We start from the raw sequence: 27,922 nt of genomic DNA on the forward strand, positions 1-27,922 counted from the left end.
ACGGCAGCAGGGGTCTATCTTTAAGAGTGGGGGAGGGTGCACTTATCCCTCCCACCTCAAACGCCCACAGTTTGGTCTGGGGGAGGTTTGCAAACACACCAGGCCTCACAGAGGCCATTTGTGTATGTGCAGCAGCATCCAAAATGGCCACCGTGCTGAACTATGGAGGCCCGAACGGGCCGAAGAACTGGCCAAAAGGGGGGTAATAATGGAGGCCAGCAGGGGGAGGGGGAACCTCCACACACATACACACACACACCCGCTGCCTTGGGGATCTTCCCCAAAGGGGAGAAGGTTAAATATATATATATATATATATATATATATATATATATATATATATATATATATATTCATGAACATCCCCCCGCCCCAAACAGTCAGGGGGTGTTCGGTCCAGGGCCAGACTGAGAGGCGGGGGTGATTCAGTTCGACCCCAGACTGTCGAACCGAACTGGCTTGACATCGAACACACTTGACGTCAAACCAGTTTGCACATCCCTACACAGCTCCAGACAATGCAGACTGCTTTGTCCAAAGAAGTGTAGGGCACTGAACACAATTCCTCCAGGATGCCATCACTGACTGATGAACTCCTTGGGAAAGACAAATGGTGAATCAGGTGAAACTCACCTGGGGCCTTCTTGGATACCACACCCAGTGGTGAAACCCACGCGAGGAATAGGCGGAGACAGGAAAGGTTCAATAACCCTGCCCACTGACACCTCCTTGTTGATGTTCTTCCATTACATGCCCTACTTCCCGATTACAGAATGAAAATAAGGGACATGAAAGGCCACCCTCAGCAATGAGATTAACAGTGTGATAGGAAGAAGGGTGAATCATTATAGTAGTAGTAATAAGATTATGCAGTTACACTGGCAATTAATAACCTTGCCAATAGATTCGGCTGGAACTTTCAGTTCTGGAGTTCCTTCCATTATAACATTGCATTTATAATATTTGCAGTGGGAAAGGAGGAACCTGACACTTGGAAAGCCTTTTAAGGAACATCCCCACCTCTCTCCATTAGTAGAGGAATAATAATAAATCGGCAGCATATATTTCTCAGTGGTGGCCCACACCCTGTGGAACATCTTGCCAGCTGAGATTCAACTGACCCCATCATGTTCCATCTTTGGAAGGCTCACAAAAACCTGGCAATTTAGATGAACCCCCTTCTCTCATCTGCTGTGACCTTCTCTGTCACAAAAATTTCACCTTTGTTTATATAACTCTTTAGATGTTTTGCTCTCTCAATGGTTGCTTTTAATTGATTCTATTTTGGTTTTTAAATGACTTTAGATTTGCTATATGCTGCCTTGAATCCTGTGAGAAAGGCAGAGTAATTTTATATATATATATATATATATATATATATATATATATATATATATATAACTAGAAAATTGAGAGTATAAAAGTCAAGATGAGAAAACTTTGTTTGTGTGCATGTGCACATGCATGTTTCTATGATCTAGCATAGGCTAGATGCTAATTTGGTGTAGCACTGGTATAGGGATAGTCTGACATGAGACCTTTTGAAGGTGGTGGATTTGAGGTGTCATGGCAGAATGGGAAGCAAATAGAACTCTGATCTGTTGCTCAGATCTGGTGAATCTTATCATGTTCCACTGAGGTGACTGAAAGCTGTGCAGTGCTAGTGAATGTACACAGTTTAAATGAGGCTTCTACAAGAGAATTTTTCTAGTGTCCTTAACTAGTGAGAGGGGCTACAACCTGGATTTTCCACATCGGTCACCAAAATGTCTTGGGTAGTCTCTGACTTGGTGGCCCTTTTTACCACGATGTATATCTGCAATATCACTCTGAGTCATAGTGCCATGGAAAAGCTCCACTCTGCCTCTGTGAACCAAAATATAAAGAGCCCTGTGGCCACAGTTGGTGTTTGTACTCCTCCCACATCACTTTATTAACTGAGGAGTGGTTTTATTGTGCAATCAGTGCTGCAGGTATAAGGAATGATAAACGTGAGAGGTTTGGGCGTTTCTTTCACTGTGTGGAACAGATTTCTTGAAGGTTTCTTCTTCATAAGGGAGATAAGGTATCTCCTTATCCACATGGGAACTAATATCCATGTGGTCTGTTTGAAAGTCAGTTAGTCTGCACTAATTGGTAGACAGGGATGAACCAGAGGCATTGTGGACTGGTATCTGTCAGATCTGATTTTCCTAAGCTCGTAAAATAAAGTCCAGCATCTATCTACATAGTTGGGTGCAATTAAAATGCACACACAGCAAAATATGAAGTATGTTTCAAACTCAGGGTGCTTGAAAAGGTCAAACCTATCAAATAAACACCCGTTAAATGTACTGACTCAGATAACTAGATTGAAGTTTTATAAGTTGTGTTGAATTGTTAACAGATTGTACATATTTCTTGCAGCTAAAATGTGTTTGATTTTTTAATACTAATCTACTGTTGTTTTTGTGTCAAATCTGAATAGGAATGCAGGTTAATAGTTCTATAGCACAGAAAGATAGTATTTATCCTGGTAAGATATGAGTAACTTGTTTCTATCACCACTGGAGACTTTTTCTTAACAGCTGTTACCATACTTACTCACACACATGTACACGACACCTGTTTGTATCTATGCCTTTGGATTGACCTGGGGGAATTCAGCTCAGAGAACTGAATTTGCAAGCATTAATAACAAACTAGCTGATCTGGCACAGAGCATCTGCACCCCTAGTTCTCCCTATTTCTCTTCCCCATCTTCATTTCGCCCCCCTCCCTTCAGCCCCAGTTCGTTTCCCCCCTCCCAGTCCGCTTTCCTTTGCCAGCCAGCTGGCTGGCCTGGCGATTTTCCTCACCAGTCGGCCTTGCCAGCAGTTTCCCTCCCTGCCTGCTGGCCACCACCACCATTTTCTCCCCCGTCCCTCTTGCTATCCAGGCAGCTGCTTGTGAACTCTTGCGAGAGCTGCCACACATGGGATTAGCGATGGGTACGCCTTGGAGAGAGAGAGAGAGAGAGAGAGAGAGAGAGAGAGAGAGAGAGAGAGAAATATTGAGTATTAAAAATGTATTTTTTTTTAAATGGTATTTGGGAATTTTAAAAATGTAACACACATATGTCAGATATGAATACAATGATTATTTATATACCACTTTTCAACAAAAGTTCTCAAAGTTGTTTACATAGATATTATAAATAAATAAAATGTCTCCCTGTACCCAAAAGGCACACAATCGAAAAGAAGAAATACACAATAGACACCAGCAACAGCCACTGGAGAGATGCTGTGCTTGGAATGGATAGGGCCAGTTGCTCTCCCCCACTAAATAAAGATAATCACCACTTTAAAAAGGTGCCTCTTTTGTTTAGATAACAGGGGCACTTTTGCCCACAGGCCATTTTTCTGCTCTTCCTTGCTGCTTTCCCACCCATAAGAGAAAAGATACTGAGGGAAGAGGGCATGGTTTGCGAAAGCCAGTAAGACATTCCTCCCATCCTAGAGTTTACGGTGGTAACTCTGCATTGTAAATCAGCTTTCCAGTTTTGTGCTGTGAAAAGAGACTTGTTTTCATGGTAGAAATGGTGATCATCATGACAGACTAGTGAAATTGTTGTAAAACCATGTATGCTAACATGCAAGCAAAACAAGTATGTGGGGTTACCCTGTCGTCATTTTCATTTGTGCCACAGTATTGACTGACACTGAATTCTGACTAGGGATGAGGCTGGCAGCTTTGAGCTTTATTTAGCAAATCCCTTGCCATCAGAACCTAAAGCTCCTTGCACTCGGCAAGCAGTGTCCAGAAGGCACCTTGTCTAGCAACCCAGATGGGGAGCGCCACTTGGCGCTACTAGCTAAGAGCCAAGAGATACAGCTGCTCCAGCAGGAGCCTGTCGCATGTTATAAAGCATGACTTCACTCTTAGCTATGACTAATTCATTTTATTTTTTATGCTTGTGTATTGAATGGAGGCTGTTTTTAATTTCTGCTATGCAGGCTGAAAAAACCCTTCCTTAAACATTCAGATTCAAATCCAGGGGATTTTATTAAGCTGCCTCTTCACATGTCAGTACTGTTTAATTTGCTATGAAAATCCTGAGTTGTAAATGACAGTTGGGCGTTAGCTGTATTATTTAAGAGAGTGGATAGCCACAGTCCAGTAGTGGAGCAGACGCTTTCGATGTAAAAGGCCCCAGGCTCAGTCCTGGAAGTCTCCAATTAAAAGGATCTCTGACAAAAGGACCTTTTCCTAGACCTTGGAGAGCTACTTCCAAAGCAGCCCATTCCAGGCCAAATGGACCAAAGGTTTATATAACTTTGTAGGTTCAGATAGCATGGAATTGCCCATGAATTGCCCTCACTGACTCATAATATTTTTGAGCTGTTTGGTTTGCTCTGCAGCTGACAAATCATTCTAGAGAACGTATGAGACAGACCAATGTTTTAGACAATTGTACTTTAAAAGGATGGCTTGGGAGAGTTTCAGGGTCCTATACAGGACCAGGATTCTAGGCAGAACCTGTGTGGTGGTCAGAGTGGTCAAAGATATGCATGTGCAAGAGGACATTATAAGCAAAATGCTAAATAAAATAAGATTTTAAAAAGAAATTAAAGCCTTTAAATTCTAGGCAGAACTTGTGTGGCAGTCAGAGTGTAAAGATACATATGGTGGGCAGATGGGTGAGCTATTATAAGCGAAATCCTAAAAACAAGTCCAATATTCTTAAAGAAATTAAATCCTTCCCATAAGTAAATGAATTCCTAAGTGCTTATTTGTCACCTCAGTGCTGTTGCATTGATTGTCAGTACACTTGAATTGTAGAGCAGGTTATATACGTCTTACTGAACAATTGGGCAGAAAACCAGCCTAGCTTAGTTTTTTCCTTTCTTGCTTTAATAAATAGTGAGATACTTTCTAATTGAGGAATTGAGGAAGTGTCTGGGAATACCCCATATGCAGCCTAACAGACCATCTGTAGAGAGGAAAGACACACAACTGGTCTGAAGCCTCTGTGACACCCTGGATCAGCTCTTGCCAAGGACTTCAAGAGAAATGCTTTAATTTCACAGAACTGTTATTTGGTTATACTGAATCGAACATTTTCCCCAGCATTAACAATAACAAATCACAGGATTGCCTTGAGCAAGCCAATCTTTTTCACATTCAACTCCCACCCACCCTTTTCCATATCCCAATGCTCAGTCCAGCGGTAAGGATTTGGTGTACAGTGCCCTCTTCCTTCTGTCTTCAAGGAGGAAGAAATGTGCAGATGCGCCAAGACATTATTTTAAAGGTCCAGCCAAGGGTTTTCCTCCTCCTTGGGAATGGAAGGAAAAAGAATGTCAGATCTCAAAGTCCATTATGCTTTCTTTTCTCATTCATTGGGGATGAGCAGTTCTAGAGTGGGACACAACCAAGGGAAGCCTGTTTGGTTAGAGTGCTGGACTAGGACCGGGGAGATCCGAGTTCAAATCCCCATTCAGCCATGAAACTAGCTGGGTGACTCTGGGCCAGTCAATTCTCTCTCAGCATAACCTACTTCACAGGGTTGTTGTGAAAGAGAAACTCAAGTATGTAGTACACCACTCTGGGCTCTTGGAGAAGAGCGGGATATAAATGTAATAATAATAATAATAATAATAATAATAATAATAATAATATGAGATGGCTAAATTCTATATGTTCTGCATGAAAAGGCAGACAATCTATATATTTATTTCTCCTAGGCATCCATGTTGCTAATCCCATGTGTGGCAGCTCTTGCAAGAAGCTGCCCGACTAGCGACGGGACATGGAGAAAACGGCCGCTGGGATGAGGAGGCGGTGGTGGCGGTCCTGGCCTGGACCAGTTGCCAGATGATGAGGTGGTGGCTGGGATGAGGAGGTGGTGGTGGGCCCGGCTGCCAGGATGAGGAGGCAGTAGCGGCATGCTGGCTTGACCAGCAGGATGAGGCAGTGGCTGGGCTGCCAGGAGGAGGTGGCAGTGGTTGGCCCGGCTGCCGGGATGAGGAGATGATGGCAGGCCCAGCCTGGCCGCCAGGAGGAGGGGTGGCCGAGTTGCCAGGAGGAGGCTGCGGCGGGCCTGGCTGCTGGGATGAGGAGGAGGCGGAGGGCTGGGCCAGCCGCCAGAATGAGGAGGTGGTGGCAGGAGAGCACAGGCCGGCTTGAAAGCCAGCCAGAAACCGCGGCAGGGCAGGCAGGGGGATAAGCAGGCCAGGCGGGCCATCAGTGGCGCAGGTGCTCTGCGCCCGGCCCAGCTAGTCTATATATTTAATTCTCTAAGGCATACCCATGGCTAATCCCATGTGTGGCAGCTCTCATGAGAGTTTGTGAGCAAAAGCACCCGATTGGGCAGTGGGGATTCCATATCCAAATAAAGAGGAGGAGCCTGTGATGGTTAAGGTCAGTTGGAATGCAACTGTTACTGGTCTGAAGATGTTCTTGATTGTAGAGGAGAGGAATCTCTATATATAAAAGGATAGTGGGCAGGGGTCTGCGAAGAGAGGGGCGTGAGGGAGGAAAGAGCCCTTTCAGGAGAAGGAGAATGCTGTTGTTTGAATTAGATGAGGAAACAAGATGAACAAGATCTGTTAACTCTGGAAGGGACAGAGAAAGAGAGAGAGAAAGAGAGAAGGGAGGGGAAGACAGATGGGGGAAAGCGAGTGGTGGATAGAGAAAGGGAGGGGGATAGAGAAAGAAGGAAGGGCAAGGGATGGTCCCGAGCCTGTCAGCAGTCTGAGTGGAACAAGTGGGCATGGTGGCAGCAGCAAGGAAGGGCCCAGTCAACCACTGCTGCTGCTTGGGCCATTGGTAGAGGCAGGCAGGCAGACAGACAGGCAAGGGATGAGCCCAGGCCTGTCAGCGGCCTGAGGGGAATGAGCGGCCATGGCGGTGGCGGCAGCAAGGAAGGGCCCAGTCAACTGCTGCTGCTGCTCCTGTGGGGAGGAGCAGGGCTCGGGTAAGGGTGGGGAGGTCTCAGGGGATAGGAGGCTGCAGCTTGGCCAATAGGTGCCAGCAATGCTGCAGCCATGACCAAGAGGGGTGAGGGGGATGGAGTAAAGGGATGGAGGAGTGACCAAGAGTGGTGAGGGGGATGGAAGCAACCGGATGGAGGATGAGGAGAAGTAATGTGGCTCAGGTGAGGGTGGAGAGATCTCTGAGATGAGGGGGGCTGTGGCAGGGGGTGAGGGGAGCAATCAAGTACTAGCGTGCAGATGCTCTGTGCGGGTTAAGCTAGTTATCTCTGAAACTGCCAAGGAAGTTGATGTGAACTGCAAGTATTGATGACCAGCTGAGATCCTTGATTGATTCTTTAATTGTGAAATTTTTCTTTTCCCCCACACCAAACCTTGAGTATTATGTCTTAAATTATTCACTTGGTTGTTTTTAAAAAGCTGGTGACATAATAAAACACCACAGTTCCATGGGCATTGCTGTAACTTTCAGAAATATAACACTGACAAATGTCCATGGACTTCTCCTTCTGCTATTGTAATGCTAAAGAAAATTTATTGCACAATTATCCAGCAAGGCAGACAAGTTGGTAAGAAAAGTCTTGCCTGTTTTCATTTATTTAAGATATATTGCTAGAACATAAATATTTCTAGAAGATACAATGGCATTTTCATACAATACTGTATTCATTTTAGAAATATATTTAATATTTAAAAAATAATGTTGATGTATAATGTCATAATGGTTTCATTTATTCATTCATTCATTCAATTTATATACCGCCCTTCCAAAAATACCTCAGGCTGGTTTACATCCAAAGAAAAACAATTAAAATAAATTAACAAAATCAAAACTAAATCAATTAAACAATTAAAATTATTTAAACATTAAAATAATTTAAAACCAACATTAAAAATTTAAAACCATTAATCTAATTTTTAAAAGGGGTGAATAAATGTGTCTTCAGTGCCTTTTTAGAGTTGCCAGAGATGGAGAGGCTCTTATTTCAACAGGGAGTGCATGCCAAAGTCCTGGGACAGCAACAGAGAAGGCCCATTCCAGAGTAGCCACCAAACGAGTTGGTGGCAACTGCAGACGAACCTCTGCAGATGATCTTAACAGGTGATGGGGCTCATGGTGAAGAAGACCATGAGACAGCCTAACCCACTTCACAGGGTTGTTGTGAGGTTAAAAACAACAATGCATACCACTCTGAGGTCCTTTGAAGAAAAGTGGGATATAAGTGTAATAAATAAATAAATAAATATAAGATGTTCTCTTAAATACCCAGGGCCTAAGCTGTTTAGGGCTTTATAGGTGATAACCAGCACCTTGTATTTTGCCTGGAAATGAATCGGCAGCCAGTGTGGTTCTTTCAACACAGGGGTAATATGGTCTCTCCTAGATGACCCAGAGACCAACCTGGCCACCGCATTCTGGATCAATGGAAGTTTCTGTACCATGTACAAAGGCAGCCCCACACAGAGTGCGTTGAAGTAAGCCAGCCTAGAGGTTACCAGCGTATGTACCACCATTTTGAGGTCATTCTCCTCAAGAAACAAATGCAGCTAGCATATCAGCCGAAGCTGATAAAAAGCACCTCTGGCCACCGCCTCAACCTGGGACACCAGGGAAAGGTTTGGATCCAGAAGAACCCTCAAACTGCATACCTGTTCCTTCTGGGGGAGCATGACCCCATCCAGAACCAGCAGAACAAAATTGTCTCCCGAGTTCCAACCCCACACAATAAGTACCTCCATCTTATCTGGATTCAACTTCAGTTTGTTATCTCTCATCCAGCCCATTACTGCCTCCAAGCAGGCATTTAGGGAGGTTATGCCATCTCCTGATAATGTTGACATGGAGAAAAAGATTTGGGTGTCATCAGCATATTGATAACACCCTGCACCAAATCTCCTGATGATCTCTCCCAGCGGTTTCATGTAGATGCTAAACAATATTGGAGACAATATGGAGACCTGAGGGACACCATAGGAAAGTTCAGATTTTGAAGAACAGTCTCCAAGAGACACCATCTGGAATCTGCCCGTGAAGTAGGAGCGGAACCACTGCAAAGCAATACCTTCCTCCCCTAATCCCTTCAGATGTTCCATAAGGATACTGTGGTCAATAATATCAAAAGCCACTGAGAGATACAAAAGGACCAACACACTCCCTCTGTCAATTGCCAATTGGAGATCATCCATCAGGCCGACCAAGACAGTCTCCACCCCATAGTCCTCCTGAAAGCCAGTTTGACATGGGTCTAGATAATCAGTTTCCTCCAAGACTGCCTGGAGCTGGGAGGCCACCACCTTCTTTATCACCTTGCCCAGCCATGGAAGATTGGAGAAAGGCCTGTAGTTGCTTAACTCTGAAGGATTCAAGACAGGCTTCTTCAGAAGTGGTCTAATGATTGCCTTCTTAAAAGGAGGAGGCATCCTGCCCTCCCTCAGAGAAACATTTATAATATCTACCAGGCCCTCTACAACAGCCTCCCTGCCCTATAGTATAAGCCATGCTGGGCAGGGAACAAGAGGGCAGGTCGTAGGCTGCACCATTTTGAGCAACTTGTCCACATCCTCAGGAGTGACAAACTGAAATTGATCCAGGGTCATCACATAAGAGGAGCTGCTGGACACCTTGGCATCAGACTCTCTAACGATTGTGGTGTTTGAATCTAAGTTGGCCCAAATACGAGAGATTTTGTCCACAAAAACTCATTTAAAACATCACAGTGAGTAATTGTTGGTTCCAAGTATGTATTCAAGGGGGAAGGGGCATACATTAGTCCCTTCACAACCCTGAACAATTCTGCCGGACATGAACTTGCGGACGTGATACAGGAGGAAAAGAATAGCTTCTTTGCCGCACATATTGCCTGAACACAGATCTTCAAATGCACTCCATATAGTAATCTTTCGGATTCGAGTTGAGTCTTTCTCCACTTGTGCTCTAGTCTTCTACCTTGCTGCTTCAGCCCCCATAGCTCTTCCATATACCCAGGGGCCAGTTTCAAAGTGGGTCGGCGAGGGCACTTAGGAGCTATCACGTCCACTACCCTGGTGAGTTGGTAATTCCAGTTACTCCACAGAGTCACCAGCAGAGCCAACACTAAATCCTTCCAAGGCTTCTCAGAATCCTATTAGATCCAATAAACTTCTCAGGCAGACCATAATAATGGACCCTCCTCCCCTGTGGTGGTGGGACGTGGTCGTGAGTCCAACCTTAACCAGATGGTGGTCTGTCCATGACAATGGGGAAATCACAGGAGTCTCCACCTATGGAACACTACCCTGTTCAGAGTGAAATACCAGATTAAGTGTGTGACCAGCAGTATGTGTTGGTCCCATAGCTTGGGACCCATAACTTGGTCCCATAACTTGGGATAGGCCCATAGCTCTCATGGCTGCTATGAACTCCTGAGACGCCTCGGACAGACTGGTCCCAAAGTGAACATCGAAGACCCCGAGCACCACAAGCCTGGGAGACTCCAACACCAAGCCTGAGACCAAGTCCGTCAGCTCAGTTAGGGACTCTGTTGGGCAGTGGGGCGATCGGTACACCAACAGAAGTCCCAGTCTATCCCTGGTCTCCAAACTTAGGTACACACATTCAATATGGTCAGACACTTCAACAGGGATCCTGGCAAGGGAGATACTGTTCTTATATACCACATCCACTCCACCTCCCCGCCCACTTCCCCTCCCCTGCTCCTCAACAGAGTACCCTGGAGGAAGAGGATGGGACCAAACCAGGCCACAAGCCTCCCTCAACCAAGTCTCTGTAATGCATACCAGAATGGCCCCTTCATCCAGAATCAAATCATGCATGATTTCAGGTTTATTCTGGACCGACCTGGCATTTAAAAAAGCAAGACAAGGTTCTGTGGATGGTTGGCATTGCTCTCCAAGGTCAAAGAGCTGGCATAGCAGCCAGAAGGGGAAACAGCAATTGTTTCTGATTTCCCTTCCCCTGCAACAGCCTGCTGACCTGTCAATGTTACCTCATCTATTCACCACCACCACTGGAATAGCTGCCCCATAATCAGTGGATACATCTCCCCATCTCCAGACAGACCCAGACACATTAAAAGCTCAACACACCCAGGGTTTCAAATAGAAGCCAATATAAAATACCCACCTAACTTTGTTTATTTTATTATTTATGTATTTATGTATTTATTCTATTTCTATACCACCCTTCCAAAAATGGCTCAGGGCAGTTTACACAGAGAAAAAATAGATAGATAGATAGATAGATAGATAGATAGGATGGATCCCTGTCCCCTAAGGGCTCATAATCTAAAAAGAAACATAAGACAGACACCAGCAATAGTCACTGGAGATACTGTGTTGAGGGTCGATAGGGTCAGTTACTCTCCCCCTGCTAAATAAAGAGAATCACCATGTTAAAAGGTGCCTCTTTGCCAAGTTTACACACCATGAGGGATAGGGATGTGCCCAAAGACTCTTCGGCACTGGCGGGGGTAGCTCTTTAAGGGCGGGGGAGAGTGTACTCACACACCTCCGCTGCATTTCCCCTGCCGGCGCTCTTCAAAGTCCATGGAACCAAGAAGACAAGGATTGTAGAATAGAACAATATCGGACCTCTGAAAAGTATACAGTGTATTGTGCTTGATTGGCCAGCAAACTCGCCTGACCTGACCCCACAGAGAATCTATGGGGCATTGCCAAGAGAAGGATGAGAGACATGAGACCAAACAATGCAGAAGAGCTGAAGGCCGCTAATGAAGCATCCTGGTCTTCCATAACACCTCATCAGTGCCACAGGCTGATAGCATCCATGCCACGCCGCATTGAGGCAGTAATTGCTGCAAAAGGGGCCCAAACCAAGTACTGAATACATATGCATGCTTATACTTTTCAGAGGTCCGATATTGTTCTATTCTTCAATCGTCTTCTTGGTTCCATGTAATATTCTAATTTTCTGGGATTGTGGATTTGGGGTTTTCATGAGCTGTACACCATGATCATCACAATTATAACAAATTAAGGCTTGACTTATCTCGCTTTGCATGTAATGCATCTGTCTCATATATCAGTTTCACCTTTTAATTTGCATTACTGAAATTAATGGACTTTTGCACGATATTCTAATTTTCCGAGTTTCACCTGTAAATTAACACAGGTGATCTCATAGTACAGTTTCTGCACATGTGGCATTTACACAGTATCTATGAAGATGACTGGGTGGTGGGATGCTTCTCCACACTTGTGTGTGCACACCCTTGCCTTGCTTCTCATCTCAGCTGAGAAGTGTGGAGAGGGAGGATCAGGCACATGCTTTTGTGTCCCTGCTTGTTCCTCACACTGGACAAGCACGGCCCAGTGTGAACCAATAGGCACTGAAGTATTCTGGCTGTGCTCTTGGGTGAGAGAAGCTGGATATGACAAGATGGGCCCTTCTCACAACGCCCTCTCTCCTTTATAATCTGGGAACTTGGCAGGATATAATATCTCTTTGTATGCTCTGAACACAGAAGAATTGCCTTTCTCCACTCCGTTGCCCAGAAGAACCATTCCTGGTTTCCATCTCTGGGTCAGACTAGAGTAAGGTCAAGAGATAGAAGTAAAGGATTTAGTTTTTAAATTGTTGATGCTCCGTAATAAACCTACATGCTAAAAAGCTTTAAAAGCATTTGTTTTTAAAACAAAACATTAAAAATATGTTGTGGAGACCCGGAGCTTCAAGTGGCATTGTGGAACTTTTTAAAAATTGTCCTCTCACTCCTGAGCTTTTAATGCATGGTGAGATCACATTTTCTAAGTTATCCCCTGAATGGCTAAAGAATTACTTCGCATAGTCATATCACAGTTTGGAAGGAGTTTACAAATTGTGTGAAACAAAGGAACAAGCGAGGACACATTAGAGTTCCTTGATACAATCCACTCTTCAGCTAATGGGTTCAGGGGAAGCTCAGAAGTATCACAGTTGCCCGTGGAAATGTGCCTGCAGGAAGCATGATATCTTTTCTGACTGGGCAAAGAGGATACCAGGAAATAATTTCCACAGACTATCCCACAGTTGCAGTAATACAGATGCCAGCTCATGTTTGGGGAGCTGATTTAAATATATGTCTCTATTTGAACATAAAAGTAAATTTTGTCTCCAGTCTTAATTCAGAAAGTAGCATGTGCCTCTAGCACTGAAAATTTGTGAAATTAAGTTATAATACTTTTAAATGTAATTTACAATAAAATTTCAGCATCAGTGGGAAATGAGACCTGAGGACAGAACTACAATGCAATCCCTGTAAAGAGCTTTCTATGACCGGAACTCTATTGCATGTAGTGCATGTTAAATATGGAACCTTCGATTCTTTCACAAGGAACTGGTGAAGTCCAATAGAGCTAGCTTATATTAAGTTTGTAAAGCACTCGGACTATGTTTGAAAGGGGTAAAATTGTACAGATTAAGCTAACTGCAGGGCAGTCTCAGAAACTTCACATGGGGCTGGTAAACCATGGGAGTACACAGTAAATCACATTATATAATGTAAATGAGAAAGTGTAGAAATCGATTAATTTCTTGAGAGCTATACCACTACACTGATCTTAGCCAAAAGGCCAAGAAGTGATTTAGAGCTATACCAAAACAGTGGAATTTTGACTCTGGCAAAAGGAGGGGCAACCAACGGCAACCACAATCTTTTTTTTTAATTAATTTTTATTTTTATTAAGGCAAAATATACATTAAAATACAACTTAGAATTCATAACACTACAAGACCACATCGCTCTCGATACTTCACGAACACATACAATGTGGAATTTAAAAAGAATGTACCAAACAAGCTTCCATACAGAAAACGGAGGGAAAGAGAGATTACATATGGAGTAGGACTATTTGACTTACTTGCTTTTCATTTTCTCTTGGCTCACTGAAGTGACCATCTTTAAAGTAACCATATAATTATTTCTTATGCTATTGACAGTATTGTTCATTCAGATTTCCTTGATTGTATTTATTATTCTAAAACCTTCTAAACTTATTCCACTCACTTTCAAATGAAGTCATAGGTTTAACTTTCCCATTTTTTATTTTGAGTGCACTTATTTTTCCATAAGCATAACCCTTCTTCTGCTTCTCTTTAAACCACAGTTATTGTTTTTAGCTTGTTTGCTAGGAAACAGGCATAGATTCCTGAAAGCTATACTGGTTCTACTTTTTAATACTGAAATCCTGTGAATATGTGTGAAGATTGTGCAAAACACCTCCCACCCTGCATCTTCAAAATAAATTATTATTATTTATCTCACCTTTCTTTGTTAAAAGCAGACACAAAGTGGTTAACAAAAATAAAGTATGTAAAAATAAAACAAGAAAATGACAGCTATACAATATTGGGTCTTATTGATCCAGGACTTGCATTAGGGCTTCTGCATCTATGTTGTATTGCCCCAAAGATACCAACTGGCAGAGCTGCCTGGTCATGTGGGAGTGATGGGTATGTTAGGCCAATATTCCTTGTGGACTGCATGTCATGTGGCTCCAAGAATGACATCTTCAATACATTCTAGGAGATTTCTAGGAAGTATGCTAGGATTGCTAGTGTGTATATTTTGAAAATTCTGTCCTTGATTTAAAATATTAATTTGAAATTATTTTAAGTGGCCAAATGCCTCCCAGGCAAACCCATGTATAGGGGGGAAATAGGGTCACCTCTTTTAAATGTTGGGGAGGACTGTAGCTCAATGGAAGAGCATCTGCTCTGTGAGCAGCAGGCCCCATGTTTGATCTCTGCAATCTCCAGGTAGGGCTGGGAAAGATACTTGCCTGAAACCCTGGAGAGCTGCTTCTGGTAAATGTAGACAGTTCTGAGTTAGATGGATCAACAGTCTGACTCAGTATAAGGCAGGTTCCTATGTGACCCATGGTGTAAAACAAAAAACAAAAACTTGTTGCGATATATTAACATACAAACACAAGTTCAAACAGCATGTCACTGATGCCACTGAATATGCTTATACAAGTGCAAACACTGATCTACTATGCTATTAAAAAGCAGCTAAAATTTATCACCTGTCACTTTGTAGAAAACCACATCCTATACTGGCCACTGGAAAATCTTGCAGCAACAAAAATCTTGCAGCAACAAGTAGAGCAGGTATGCTGAGAAAGCACAGTAAGTGGTGGGCGGGGGAAGGAAAGTACATTAACGTTATTGGGTTCTTCTGATCCTGGTATTTCTGGAACAGTAAACGGTGGTTTATTTTTCCAGAGTATACATGGAGACAAGTATTTTTCAGACAGATACTACTATTTAAAGTTCAGGAATCACTGAAACCATTTGGAACTTTGTCGTGATGAATACTTATCTTGCTTCATCTGAGTTAGATGGGCGAACTCATCTGACTCAGATGAATATTTTGGCTATGGCAAGAATTCTCCCCCTCCCTCTCCTCCATTCCAAATAATTCAACAGCAAATGCTTCTAGTAATGCTGATGGCATAACACGGAAGTTACCAAGGCTAGATGAAATATGGGTGCCGGGGAGGAGATGACAGCGAAATTAGAGGTGGTTATAAGGCTTGCCCTTGTGTTTTCATCCCCCCCCCTTTTTTCCCTTGTTATGTGTCTTTTTCCTGTCTTTGTAGATGATGTTTTATGGAATTCTGTAGGGAGATGACAATAGCTTGGCTTGACTGAAACAGAATGTTTGTCATTGCATTGCATGTTAAGACCTCATCAAATTAGAGGTGACAATGGTGACTCTGCTGATGTGACTGTATGTGGTTAGCAGCAGCCAAGTTCCACAGCTTTTAGGGCCCCCTCCCCGCCTTGAAATTCTCATGCTTTTCTGAGCCTGCTGATTTGAAAGTCCCTCGTGTCTGTGTGCCTTTTGTTTCCTCTCTTTAATGGCAATTCCCTGCCCTTTGGCACGGATGCTCTTCATGCGAAATTAATTTCCAAGCACTCTTGGAAGGTGGTCTGGGTAAAATTTCTTCTGCATCCTCCTCCTGAAGATAATTGTTTATGATGTGACGTCAGGCCAATTGATTTTTCTCTTGAATGGCTGAGGTCGGGGGTGCGGAGGGAGAGAGAGAGGAGGGGATCAGCCGACACAAATGTGAAGCCAGGCTTGCAGCTTCTCTGTGTTATGAGATCTACAGAAACTGACATCCTGGATACACGGACATTATCAGAATGCAGCTGTGCTGCTTCCTCTGTACAATTTTATGCCAACAGAATTCCTAGGTTGGTTGGTGTTTTTTAATGTGATTTTTAAAATTTTTACATCATTTCCCCTTACAAACCTGTTTACATGCAGATTTCACAGCAGAGCTCTATCCTAATCTTGCTTGATAATTAATCTTGTTCACCCAGCTGCTACAACAGAATTGTAGAGAGGGGAAATACATGAGAAGGTTCAGCAGTGAGGTTGTGTGTGCATGTGTGATGAAAGTAAGGATAAAAAAGGGGGGATAGGTTCCTGTGTTCTCCGGGGGTATTGTGTCAGGAGATGCAAGCAAGCTACCATGTGATGAGATAGAAAGCTGGAGGGATTGGCTGAGATACTAGCAGGCGTGTGAGCTAAGCCAGCTCCCTCCACCCCTCCCTTTCTTTCTCTCTCTCTCTCTCTCTCAGCATCCTTCTGTGATCCTGTAGGTGATACAGCTTACAGCAGCATCCGTGGCCTGTCTTTTTTGCCTTAGCACGCTCTCATTCCATTTTGATTTCAGTTTTTTTCCTCTGGCACCTGTACTAATCATGTATCAAAGGCACTGGTTTTAAAGGCTGACATTAAGCATCTGCTTAACTGGAATCGTAATTTCCTGTATTTTTTTAGGCTCCTTGGAAACTGAGGAATGCAATTCTGCCACCATGATGGAAGGTAGGTTATATTCTGATTATGCCTTAACATCTCTAAGGCTGTTAATGGACAACAGCAATGTCTGGAGGACAAATACTGTTACTTACTGTATAATTCATTCTAAATAGGGTGTCAGATTTTAAAAGAAAAAAAGAAAGCCCTGCTGCGGTGGCGCAAATAACCAATGTCCGATACCATCTCTAGTGATCAAATTCTCAGTTCTGTTGATGCAGCCAAGGATGTGTACATTTTTTATTCATGCAGATCTTTTCAGGATGGGGGTGGATGGGAAATCTAGCAGTTAGTGGCCTGGATAATTTTTCTCAGCCAAATAAAGATTGCAATAAAAATATGTGCATAGTAAATATGGTGAATTTTTGCATTGGGGATGACACTTTAATTAAACATTGGACTCTGAAAAAATCATTGCCACTTCCTTTTAAAAGGCAAGAGAGAAAGGGATCATATAAAACATTCAGATGAGATTTACTGTCAGCCTTTTATTGAGGATGGAGCCTGTTTATTCTGCAGTGTTAACACTTTTTAGGCATGCACCTGAAATGCTTGAAGGATCTAAAGATATTCCAGTGAAAGAAGAGTGGAGTCATTCATGTTAACCCATCAAGTATTTGTGGTTTGAGGCCATAGCACAGCAATCTTACCATTCTGTAATTTGCAGCAGTTGTGGCCATAGAATGTTAGGATCATCTTTTAGCTTAGAAGCTCAGCATAGGGAAATGGCTGTGAGTTCATGAGAAGCATCATGGCCTGCTGAGTGGCACAGGATAATCACAGGAATGTGTTAAAGCATGCACTTGTAAATGTGTGGTTGAGATCCCATTCAGCCTGATGGGATTTGGGGGGTGCATTGGTTGTTTTTTGAGGGGGAAGAGTTGCATCGAGAATACTAATTTCTCTTTCACCCATTTTGAGTTCTTGAGGTAAAGGAATTGCAGAGAGAATAAATGTGTTGTGGTAATAAGATCAAATTCTTAATTAGTTTTATGTTTTCTGGGGCAGTGACAGAACTGGGAACAAGGTTTAGGACTCTCATAGCAGGTGTAATAAGACTGCATTTCTTCTGGCTTTCATACTGTATAATGGTGCAGAGAGACTTGCTTTTGGGTGGGGGGAGGCAATTTGTACAGTTTGAATCCAATAAAGATATAACTAACAGTGAATAGTACAGTCTGCAACTCAAACATAAAAGAGTATTTATGATGCATATTGAATGAAGGTTTATTATTTCAGGCCTAAAGAACTTCACTGTGATCTGTTTGCGTGTCATTTCCCCCATATCTCACTGTAAGGTGCCTGGTCTAACTATGGAGGCCGTTCTCAGTCTGTTCTTCACCATGACATATCTTCAATTAATTTTAATGAGTTTAATTGTAACCTATAATTTTACAAGATCATAAGGGCAAAGTTGTAGTGTACAAAAAAAATATGCAGACAAATCAACAGTTACCTAAGGGTTAAAACCCTGCCATTTCCTGAAATTAACCAAAGCCTCTTTTATAACAGGATATGCTCTCTGTAGAGTTGAAGGATCAGAGTACGTGTACATGAATGGCTTTTTATCGCCTATAAATTGCCTAACTTGCAAGATGAATTTATACAACTGAAAGTGTTGCCTTTCCTAGGATTTTAGTTGGTTTTCTGAAACTGTTATATTTATGCTCTTGGGAAATCATACCCCACTAACAGGAAGCTTTGATTTGATTTGATTTGATTTTTCCCTTCCTGTATGTTATACTGCCTTATCACATGTTATATAATGCTTTATTAAAGTGTGAATTAAATAAAGTCACATGATGAGTTTTATGATCTATAGTAGTACCAAGAGGTTGCAAGTGCTATTGCAGCTAATAATTTTAATTTCTTGGAGAGGACAAAAGAATACCATGTTAGTTTCACTTGCATTAAGATAACACACTTGTGAGATTGTGACCCTAGTCAGCTGCTTTTCAAGCTTTGTAATAGCATAATAATGTTTCAATGAACCCAAACAATCAAGAACTAAAACATAAAACAATTACCTACTTTCTCAATAAACAAGGGAAATCTGTTAGTACATTTAAAAAACAATATGCCCTAATTATGCAGACCCTCAACTTTCAGAGGCTGGAGTATTGTGAAGATTGACTAGAGCCCCTTAACATTTCAAATGGTTTCCCAGAATTCCCTTTTCAAATATTTTCCTAGGTACCTCTGAATCTAAGAGTAACTCCTGTGGTCAGACAAGATGGTCACCTGTGGGTTTTTTATTTGTTTCGTTCTTGAAATATATTTATTTTCTCCATTAGCAATACAAAGAGCCTTTTCTCATGATCAGTGAGAAAGGGCTTGAGGGAAAGCAGGGAGGAAGGCTGCTAGCACTTACCTTCCTGTAGACCAGTGGTTCTCAATATGTGGGTCCCCAGATGTTGCTGAACTACAACTCCCATAATTCCCAACCAAAGGCCAATGGGGCTAGGGATGCTGGGAGTTGTAGTTCAGCAACATCTGGGGACCCACACGCTGAGAACCACTGCTGTAGACGATCCCTCTGTCATTGCTAGGCAGGTGGATCGCCCACCCAGTCAGTTTCCGGCTGCACCTGGCAGCGTGCAGGGTCGGGGGCTGGGAAGTGTCATCCCCTGAAACTCCCATAATGCACTGTGCAAGTGCACGGTGCATTATGGAGATCCCCCTGATGCTGGCTGGGAGCCTGGCAGTCTCCCAGCCCCAGGTGCAAGCAGCTGGGGCTGGCAGACTAAGAAAATGGGGCTAAGGGAGCACTAGCTTGCTTAACCCTATTTAAGAGGGAGGCCTCTTTGCAGGGTTTGCCGCTGGGAGTCATTCAGCTTCAATCAGCAAAGACTGGGCTTGGCTTTCCTAGCCTGGTTTAGGCTGACTGTAAGAACAGCCTCAAAATTTGCTTGAAATGTACAAGGCAGGGCATGGTCTTTCAGAGTAAACAGCATATATGAGCATACATATGGAACTCATTGACCCAAGATACTTTTGAGATTAGGAATCAAACTTGAAATTTTTTAAAATATCTTTAGTAAATACCCTCCTTGGGCTACATCTGTCTGAGTTGAAAGGAGGATGGAAAGGAAATATATCGGAGCCTTCTTAGTTGTGACACAAGTCTTATGGGACTCCTTTTCTTGGGAAGTATGTTGTAGTCTCTAGTCTTCTAGAAAACAATGCAAGACTCTTTATTTATTCATTACTGAGGCAGAACTTCAGAGAATGACACTTATCATTAGATGTTGCTATCTTTTTAACAGAATATGTTGTTTTTGATTTTCTGTTCACTGCATTGAGAATATAAGTGGAAAGCAAAGGTACAAACGTAATAATAAGTTATAGAGCCTCTCTCAAAAACCCTGAAAGCCTACATTTGATAAGAGAATATGCACTTAAAATTTCAACATTTGGAAAATAATATGATCTTGATGGTATAGAGTTGACATAAGCCAACTAAAGTTTGGGTAGATAGGTGTGAGCTGTCTCCCACTCCGTTGATTATAAAAGCTATCTATACCATTATGATGACTAAGAATATTCAACAAAAATTCTCAGTTATTTACATAGCAAAAAGAATGAGCAAAAGGACTCGCAATCTAAAAAGAAACACAAAGAAAAACCAGCGACTAGGAGGGATAAATGGGATGAAAAGGGACAGTTGCTATCCTCCTGCTAAATACAAGAGATCCATCACTTTAAAGGTGCCTCTTTGTCCAGTTAGTAAGGATTATGGCGCTTTCCAGACTAGTCCCTTCAACGGGGTCAGGATGTATCTCTGAAGCATGCCTCCACACTTCCTGTGTTGTGACACCGCGGTCCCTATGCAGATAGTAGGGTACCGTTAACATTTCCAATGCCTTGTCTCGAATTTAATTGCTGCAATATACAGCTAGGATGTTGTATATCCGGTGTGAAAAGGTTGCTTCCCCCCCCCCCCCGGTTGTTAGTTGCTACGAGACTGATCCCCCTACTGTTTATGTTTTGAATGCAACTTGCCCAAATGGAGGCATTTTGCTGCTGATGAGAAGCTAGTCTGGAAAGCACCTGTATATTACAAAGACTCCTTATCTGAAGCAAAGTAAACATATATTGTATATATGCAGTATAAAGTACGTCTCTGGCAGTGATTGGTGGATCATCTGCCCTAATGTCAGAGGTAGGGTACCTTTGCATCTTTGTCTGCCATTGTCTGAGTTGCTCTGCTGCTGGGGAGAGGGAGGGAGGCCAGGTCGGAAGGCTCTAGAAAGGAGAGGTAGAAGAAGCCCAGGCCTAGGAAGGCAGAGACCAAGGATGTGAGAAGAAAGCAAGGGAGCTTAAGAAATGAGGTCTGGGAGAGGAAATGGGCCAGAGGGAGAAGGAAAGGTAGGACAGAGATTATGGACAGAATAGATAAATAGAAACATAGGAAGCTGCCATATGCTGAGTCAGACCATTGGTCGGTCTAGCTCGGTATTGTCTTCACAGACTGGCAGCAGCTTCTCCAAGGTTGCAGGCAGGAATCTCTCTCAGCCTTATCTTGGAGAAGCCAGGGAGATAACTTGAAACCTTCTGCTCTCCCCAGAGCAGCTCCATCCCCTGAGGGGATTATTTTACAGTGCTCACACTTCTAGTCTCCCATTCATATGCAACCAAAGTGAACCCTGCTTAGCTAAGGGGGCAAGTCATGCTTGCTACCACAAGACCAGCTCTCCTCTCCAGACCAGCTCTCCACTCCACATGCATGTGGTCAGGAGCTGTGAAGGTTGAGACATATTGATTTAAAATATCCAATCAAATTTTTGACTGCATTTCTTTCATGCTGAGCACATGAGGCCATCTGTTTCCACCCTTCATGTACAGATGAAGAAAATTCTAGATAATTTTTAAAGACAACAATAATAATTGAAGAACAAGATCGAAGGTTCACCTGAACTGCAGCAAGTCAGATTACTTAAGACTAGGAATTTTATTGATCCACCATGTGTTGGAACATGAACTAGACTTCTATTTTGTTGCTGTGACTTTAGAGGATTTATAATCATTCTTGTAAACTGTAATCCTATGTACTACCAGTCCTGTGAATAAGGAGCTTCTTTGAGGTTGATAGGCTAAATCTGTACTGTTGGAAAATCTGGGGCAAATAAGTGCACATGCCCAGGACTTGATTTGTTTGGGCTTCAGGGAGTATGCAGTATTAATGATTTAAGGTAGAAGTATGACCATCTTAAAAGTCTGAGAGTGGCAAGCAAGGGTTAAAAAAACTCATTACAGATTATGTTGCCTGCACAATAAAAACAACAACAAAAAGCACTAATCAATTTGAGACTTGCATACATGTACCCTATGCAGATGTTTGTTTTCTACATGTAGTGGGCTGTTGCCAGCGTTTCCCCCCATACACTCAAGTCAACACACTGAGCGTTACATTTGTTCAGGGGTAATCCATGCAATCTGTGTGCATTTCATTTTGTGTTGCTAAGACTGTGCAGTGTGTAGGCTCCCATGCAGTGCATCAGATGCATGGGGTAAGTGTGTGTGTGTAAAACTAGCCAATGCAATCCTGATCTTCTGTCACATGCACAAAACAATCATGAGTATAGGACACTGGAAAATGTTAAATGAAAGATGTTGGAGCAAAGTCACTAGCTTGAGAATTATGAAACTTTTCTGGATAGTTATATGTAATCTATTGTTTCTCCTTTCTTTTCTTTTTTAAATGGTTTTTATTTTTTTTCTATGATTTCAATATGGTTATGTAATGAGGGTAGCATAGTCCAAAATGTTATGAATGCCAGCTTCTATGGTTAAATGTCAGCAAATTTTAATTTTATGGATAAGTCAATGGGTATGGACTTTCAGTTTGGAATGAGAGGTGAAACAAGTTGTTCTGGTAATTTGCCTACTTTCCTTTCACTATCCCTACAACTGGATTAAATATTGTCTAAATCAGTTAGGCAGTTCACAAGTTAGCCCACTTGTGCCACAACCGTGTGTGCGCTCTCTCGCTCGCTCGCTCTCGCTCTCTCTCTCACACACACACACACACACACACACACTCACACTGTTGGGTGATCTCATAAGCTTACTTTCCTTAAGTAGGCTAAAAAACACAAATAGGATTTTTGTGCCAATCTGTATCTATTTTGTTATCTTGGAGCTTTCTCCCCTTATTTTCAAATTAAAAATATTCAAGATAACCAGAATCTTTTGTGTTTGCATTGAACCTAAAACTACATCTATAATGTCTTGAGCAAGTATAATGCAGGAATATTTATTATTTGTCCTTCAGGCAAAACAGCATTGTGCAAAAGTAAAGCTTGAGGCATTGCAGCTGACAGCATACATTCCAAATGGACAACGTGCCTTCTTGTGCTGCATTCTCTGCTACAGATGAATTGTTGAACTATTCTGCCATCCCTTATAATTCCTCTACTTTGAAGAGAGTGCCAGATCTTGTTAAAGCATTGACCTAGATATACTTCTTTCCCCCTAAAGATTTTTAAGCTATATTTTGCTTCTTTTTGAGGTTTCTCAAGGTGGATTCTTGAGAGTGAAGGCTAATTAGTATGGTCACTAGGTTGATTCAAATAATGCTTCCGCTAGCGATCATATTTGGGTGGGGGGAATGGTGTGGGCATGCTGTCCTGGAAGCACCTAATTGTGTGGGGGATTGGTTCCTATGAACTGCCCCTGCATGATTATGCAGTGACAGGACACTGCTGTGCCAGATAGGGGAGATGGGTGTGCCTTTGCTTCTCTCCCATGCGAATAGGACAGGCCAGCAGACATTTTTATTATTTATTTATTTATTTATTTATTAAATTTGTACACCGCCCCAAACTTTCATCTCTGGGCGGTTAACAATTGCAAAAAACAAGTTAAAAACATATACAAACAACTTAAAACAATTTAACAATTTAAAAATAAACCAGAGATTAAAACCTAAAAAATTTAGGAAGCTGAGAAAGCTTGGGCGAAAAGATGGAAATTGTTTGAACCAGGCCATTGTTGATTATTGTACTTGGCATTTACAGATAACTTTTAAATGTATATAGTCGTTATCTAGTTTACAACAATTCCGTGGGATAGGGCCTGTATATTTCCTGTTACAGTTGGAGAACTGAAGCTGCAACTTGCCTAGGGCCAATTGTTGATTCCATTGCTGAAAGCTGGGACTCACACCAAGTTCTCCCATGAAAGCTGGACAATGGTAGTTACTGCTGTTCTGATTCTGTGTCCTAAAACTAGCAGCTCTTTTATTCTGTTCACAGGCAAATAAAATTGAAGCCATATGGGCATTATAGGTTGAAGATAAATTAGATCTCTATTAATAAGTTATGTTTCCAACAACGCAAACAGGCATAAGAGTCTTTATTCTAAATATTTTTAGCCCATCCTCCTCCATGCCTTCAGCCTTGCTCTGTGGTCCCTTCCCACCTTTCAGTGCCTACGATCCTCTGGAGAGGTCCAGTTACAGATGCCATCGGCTCATTTGGTAGGACCAGGCTTTCTCTGTGGCTGCCCCAGGGCCTTGGAATATGCTCCCTACTGAAATAAGAGCATCGCCTTCTCTGTTTGTTTTCAGGAAGAGCCTCAAGACTCTCCTGTTTTCTCAGGCTTTTAATTATAATTTATTTTAATAATTTTAAAACTTGTTTTAATACCTATTTTATTCTATTGTCTTTTTATGTGTTTTAATTTGTAATTTTTAAATATTTTAAATGTTGTACACCATATGATAGCTAGCTAGCTAGCTAGCTAGATAGATAGATAGATAATGTAGGATGCTGAGACAATGCATGTGTCTTGAAGACTTTCCAAAACCAAAAACCAGGAATACTGTTCTGAAGCCAGCTATACTTTCTGTGATTATTTTGAACCCAACAACTGGTGCCTTGCATAGTGCTCATCTTCTGGTTTTGCCACATCAAGGCAAGCCCTTTCCCACAGATGCTTGTCGACATCCACATGTCTGCAGACACAGCACAGTGATCAAGAGCAGTTGAATGCCTTTCTTTTGTGTATTTTAATATATGCAAGGTTTTTTGATACCACAGAAAATAAAAAGGGATGTGCAAAGAATGTATCTGTATTGGTTTGGTTTGTGTAATTATGTTAGTGGTTGGTTACAAAAAGAGATTACCTCTATGTGCACTAAGGCAGTTGCATTGTCCACTGTGTTTACTTGGCCAGCTGACAAATAAGCCCACCTTTTATCTTCTACAGTCAGTAGTTCTGACAAACACTTTGGGGTTTGGTAGCATCTAAACAGGGAAAGGGGGCCTTGGAGTAATTTAATCCAGTCAAATGAAAGCAGAAGGAATTCTGCAGGAGAGCCTTTGGCTAATCAATTTAAAAGGAGACAGCTGGGCTAGGATTGGGCAGTCCTGTCTAAACATTCTGGCGACTGGAATTAAAGGGGCATGAGAATGCCCCTTTTGTTTAGGTGAGCTGCACCCCCCCCCAAAGCTTTTGCCATTATAGGCCTCAAAGGTCTATTGCATATAATGACAACTGTTGAGCTAACATCTTGAGATGTGGGTATGTTCTATTATTATTATTATTATAAATTTATTAATTTATATCCCACTCTTCCTGCAAGGAGCCCAGAGCGGTGTACTACATACTTAAGTTTCTCCTCACAACAACCCTGTGAAGTAGGTTAGGCTGAGAGAGAAGTGACTGGCCCAGAGTCACCCAGCAAGTATTATGGCTGAATGGGGATTTGAACTCGGGTCTCCCTGGTCCTAGTCCAGCACTCTAACCACCACACTACGCTGGCTGTCATCTACTTGATGAGGTCTACAAATGTGCATAATATCAAGGAGATCTGATAAAAATTGCCACAGCTACAGCACGTTAAAAAGTGATGAAAATTGACACTTTGACCCTTCCCCAAAATTTTTTATTCTGGCATATAATAGATTTCTTTAAAATTTTGAAGAAAATGACTGATATCTGTTCAGGCGTTTCTAGGACGATGGTCATTTGTTGGTATGATAAGTTTGGAGCAGCATTCCAAATATTATTAAGGTTTTTCTGCCCCATTAAAGCCTATGGCTAGCAAGACCTGGCAAAGTTATACAGAGTAGGGATGTGCAGAATGTTTCTAGTCGGAATGCTCTGAGCTCAGAATGGGCAATTTTGAGTGATCCAAGCTCAGAGCAGAACACCCCTAAAAAGGGGTTCTTGTTACAAGCTTGAAACGGAATAAGCCCATTCCATTCAGAACATTCCAAGTGTCCCTGCTTTAAAAAAACAACAACACAAATTCTGGCAGAGTCACAAAATGGCTTTCTTCTGGAGAATGGCAGCTGGAAATGACAATGGAAGTCATTTCCAGACAACTTCAGTTGGGGACATGCCGCCACCGCGTGAAATGCTAGCAGGAGTGCCACAGTGGCAGTTTGCAGTGCTGGTGTTATCACTGTTAAGAGAGATCTTCAATTAATTTAATGTTAAAGCAGGTACCTGTAAGAGCTTCCATTAATTTGATGTTAAAGGTACCTCTTGCTGCTCTATCTTAATTGGGGGGTGGGGACAAGAATACTGAAATGTTCTGAACAGAATGGGCTTGTTACATCAAAACACCGGGTCACCCCTGGTGTTTTGGTCAGAACGTTTGGGCCATTTTGCATTCTGTTCTGAGCTCGGAAGAGAACGCAAAACCCATTCCGTGCACATCTCTAATACAGAGCATGGCTGGTTTGACAGTGAAGCCAACATTTGCCAGTACTTTGACATTGGCAAGGGGAGAACATCTAATGGATTCTCTTTCAGGTGTAATGCCTATTCTGTAAGTTGTGGAACATGAACTCTTAGGGAAGAGCGGAAGGGGAGACACTGAATGGACAGTTGGGGGAAGCCAGGTAGTTAGAACAGTGTGGAGACCTATTTCTGAGTAAGCCTGCCCAGGATTGCAACAACTTTTCTTTCCCCTCCCCCATCTTTTCTTATCTGTCAGCCAGAGTGACTCCCTCAAGCTTCTTCAGAATTATTTCCATTGACACTGTCTATTCCCTACTGTCAGAATGCTGACAGGACAACTGCACTTCTGTGATAAGAAAGTTCAGTTGACTTCAGTGGAGTGGGCCAATTTAATTACATCTATTTTATATATTTTTAAAAACACTGAGGTAATCTCAGATAAATTTATCTTATTTACTGCCTATTGAAAAACTCTGCTTATTCCACAATTCCCAGATTGCTAATTTTTCTCTCCTATCTCCTAGACCTTGGGGGAGGGGCAAGTCTTTGTTTTTATAGTCAGAATCCACCGCTTAGTAATTGTCACTATTTTTCAAGTGGGGCGAACTTTAGCAGAAAAAAATCTCAGCTCTGAGGCTATCGGGGACGGGGCCCCCTATAAGAATAACAGCACCTTGTCAAGCTCCAGAACCATCTTGAAAGGCACACAGAATCCTTCCTAGCACCTTCCCCACAGAGTTCTATGGCCAACATCCTAGGAATGCCATTTCCCAGCATCCCATGGACACCTTCCAAGATACTGTTGTACATAATGTAATATATTTTATTTTTATTTGTGCATCTATGTTCCACTCTTCCTCCAAGGATTCCAGTGTGGTGTACATGGTTATGTTTATTTTTAGAACAACCCTGTGAGGTAAAGTTAGGCTGAAAGAGACGTGACTGGCCCAGAGTCACCCATTGAGTTTCATGGCTGAACAGGGATTTGAACTTGGGTCTTCCCAGTCCTAGTCCAACACTCTAACCACTACACCACACTGGTTCTACTATACCATTGTAATGCAGAATATCCTACTGCATGCTAGTACTTGATTGCTCCCCTCACCCCTTCCACAGCTCGCTCATCTCAGATATTTCTCCACCCTTACCTGAGCCATGCTCCTGCTCCTCCTCTTCCATCCTGTTACTTACATCCCCCTCAACCGTCTTGGTTGCGGCTGTGGCATTGCCAGTGCCAGTTGGCCAAGCCGCAACCCCCTAACCCCAGAGACCTCCCCCCTCACCCGAGCCCCACTCCTGCTCCTCCCCACAGGAGTAGCTGCAGCAATAGACCGGGCCATTCCTCACTGCCTCCACCACCGCCATGGCTGCTTGTTCCCCTCAGGCCACTGACAGGCCTGGGCCCATACTTCACCCTTCCTTCTTTCTTCCTTCCCTCCCTTC

General features: G+C 42.6%; 1 protein-coding gene across 5 annotated transcripts in view; it reads left to right on the top strand.

Annotated features, from left to right (window-relative positions):
- SGIP1 (SH3GL interacting endocytic adaptor 1) overlaps positions 1–27,922 on the top strand; it is a 221,250-nt gene that overhangs the window by 5,975 nt on the left and 187,353 nt on the right. For 2 of the 5 annotated variants that reach the window (XM_053246549.1, XM_053246555.1), the window contains exon 2: positions 16,751–16,795. The exons of 2 other annotated variants lie outside the window; for them this stretch is intronic. In XM_053246549.1, the coding sequence (XP_053102524.1) occupies positions 16,751–16,795 (45 nt within the window). Of the gene's footprint in view, positions 1–16,100; positions 16,159–16,750; positions 16,796–27,922 lie in introns of those variants that run through there. One more of the 5 variants, XM_053246552.1, reaches the window with a different exon arrangement.

This window comes from Hemicordylus capensis, chromosome 4 (assembly GCF_027244095.1).
Source record: "Hemicordylus capensis ecotype Gifberg chromosome 4, rHemCap1.1.pri, whole genome shotgun sequence".
In the NCBI taxonomy this organism is placed as follows: Eukaryota; Metazoa; Chordata; class Lepidosauria; order Squamata; family Cordylidae; genus Hemicordylus; species Hemicordylus capensis.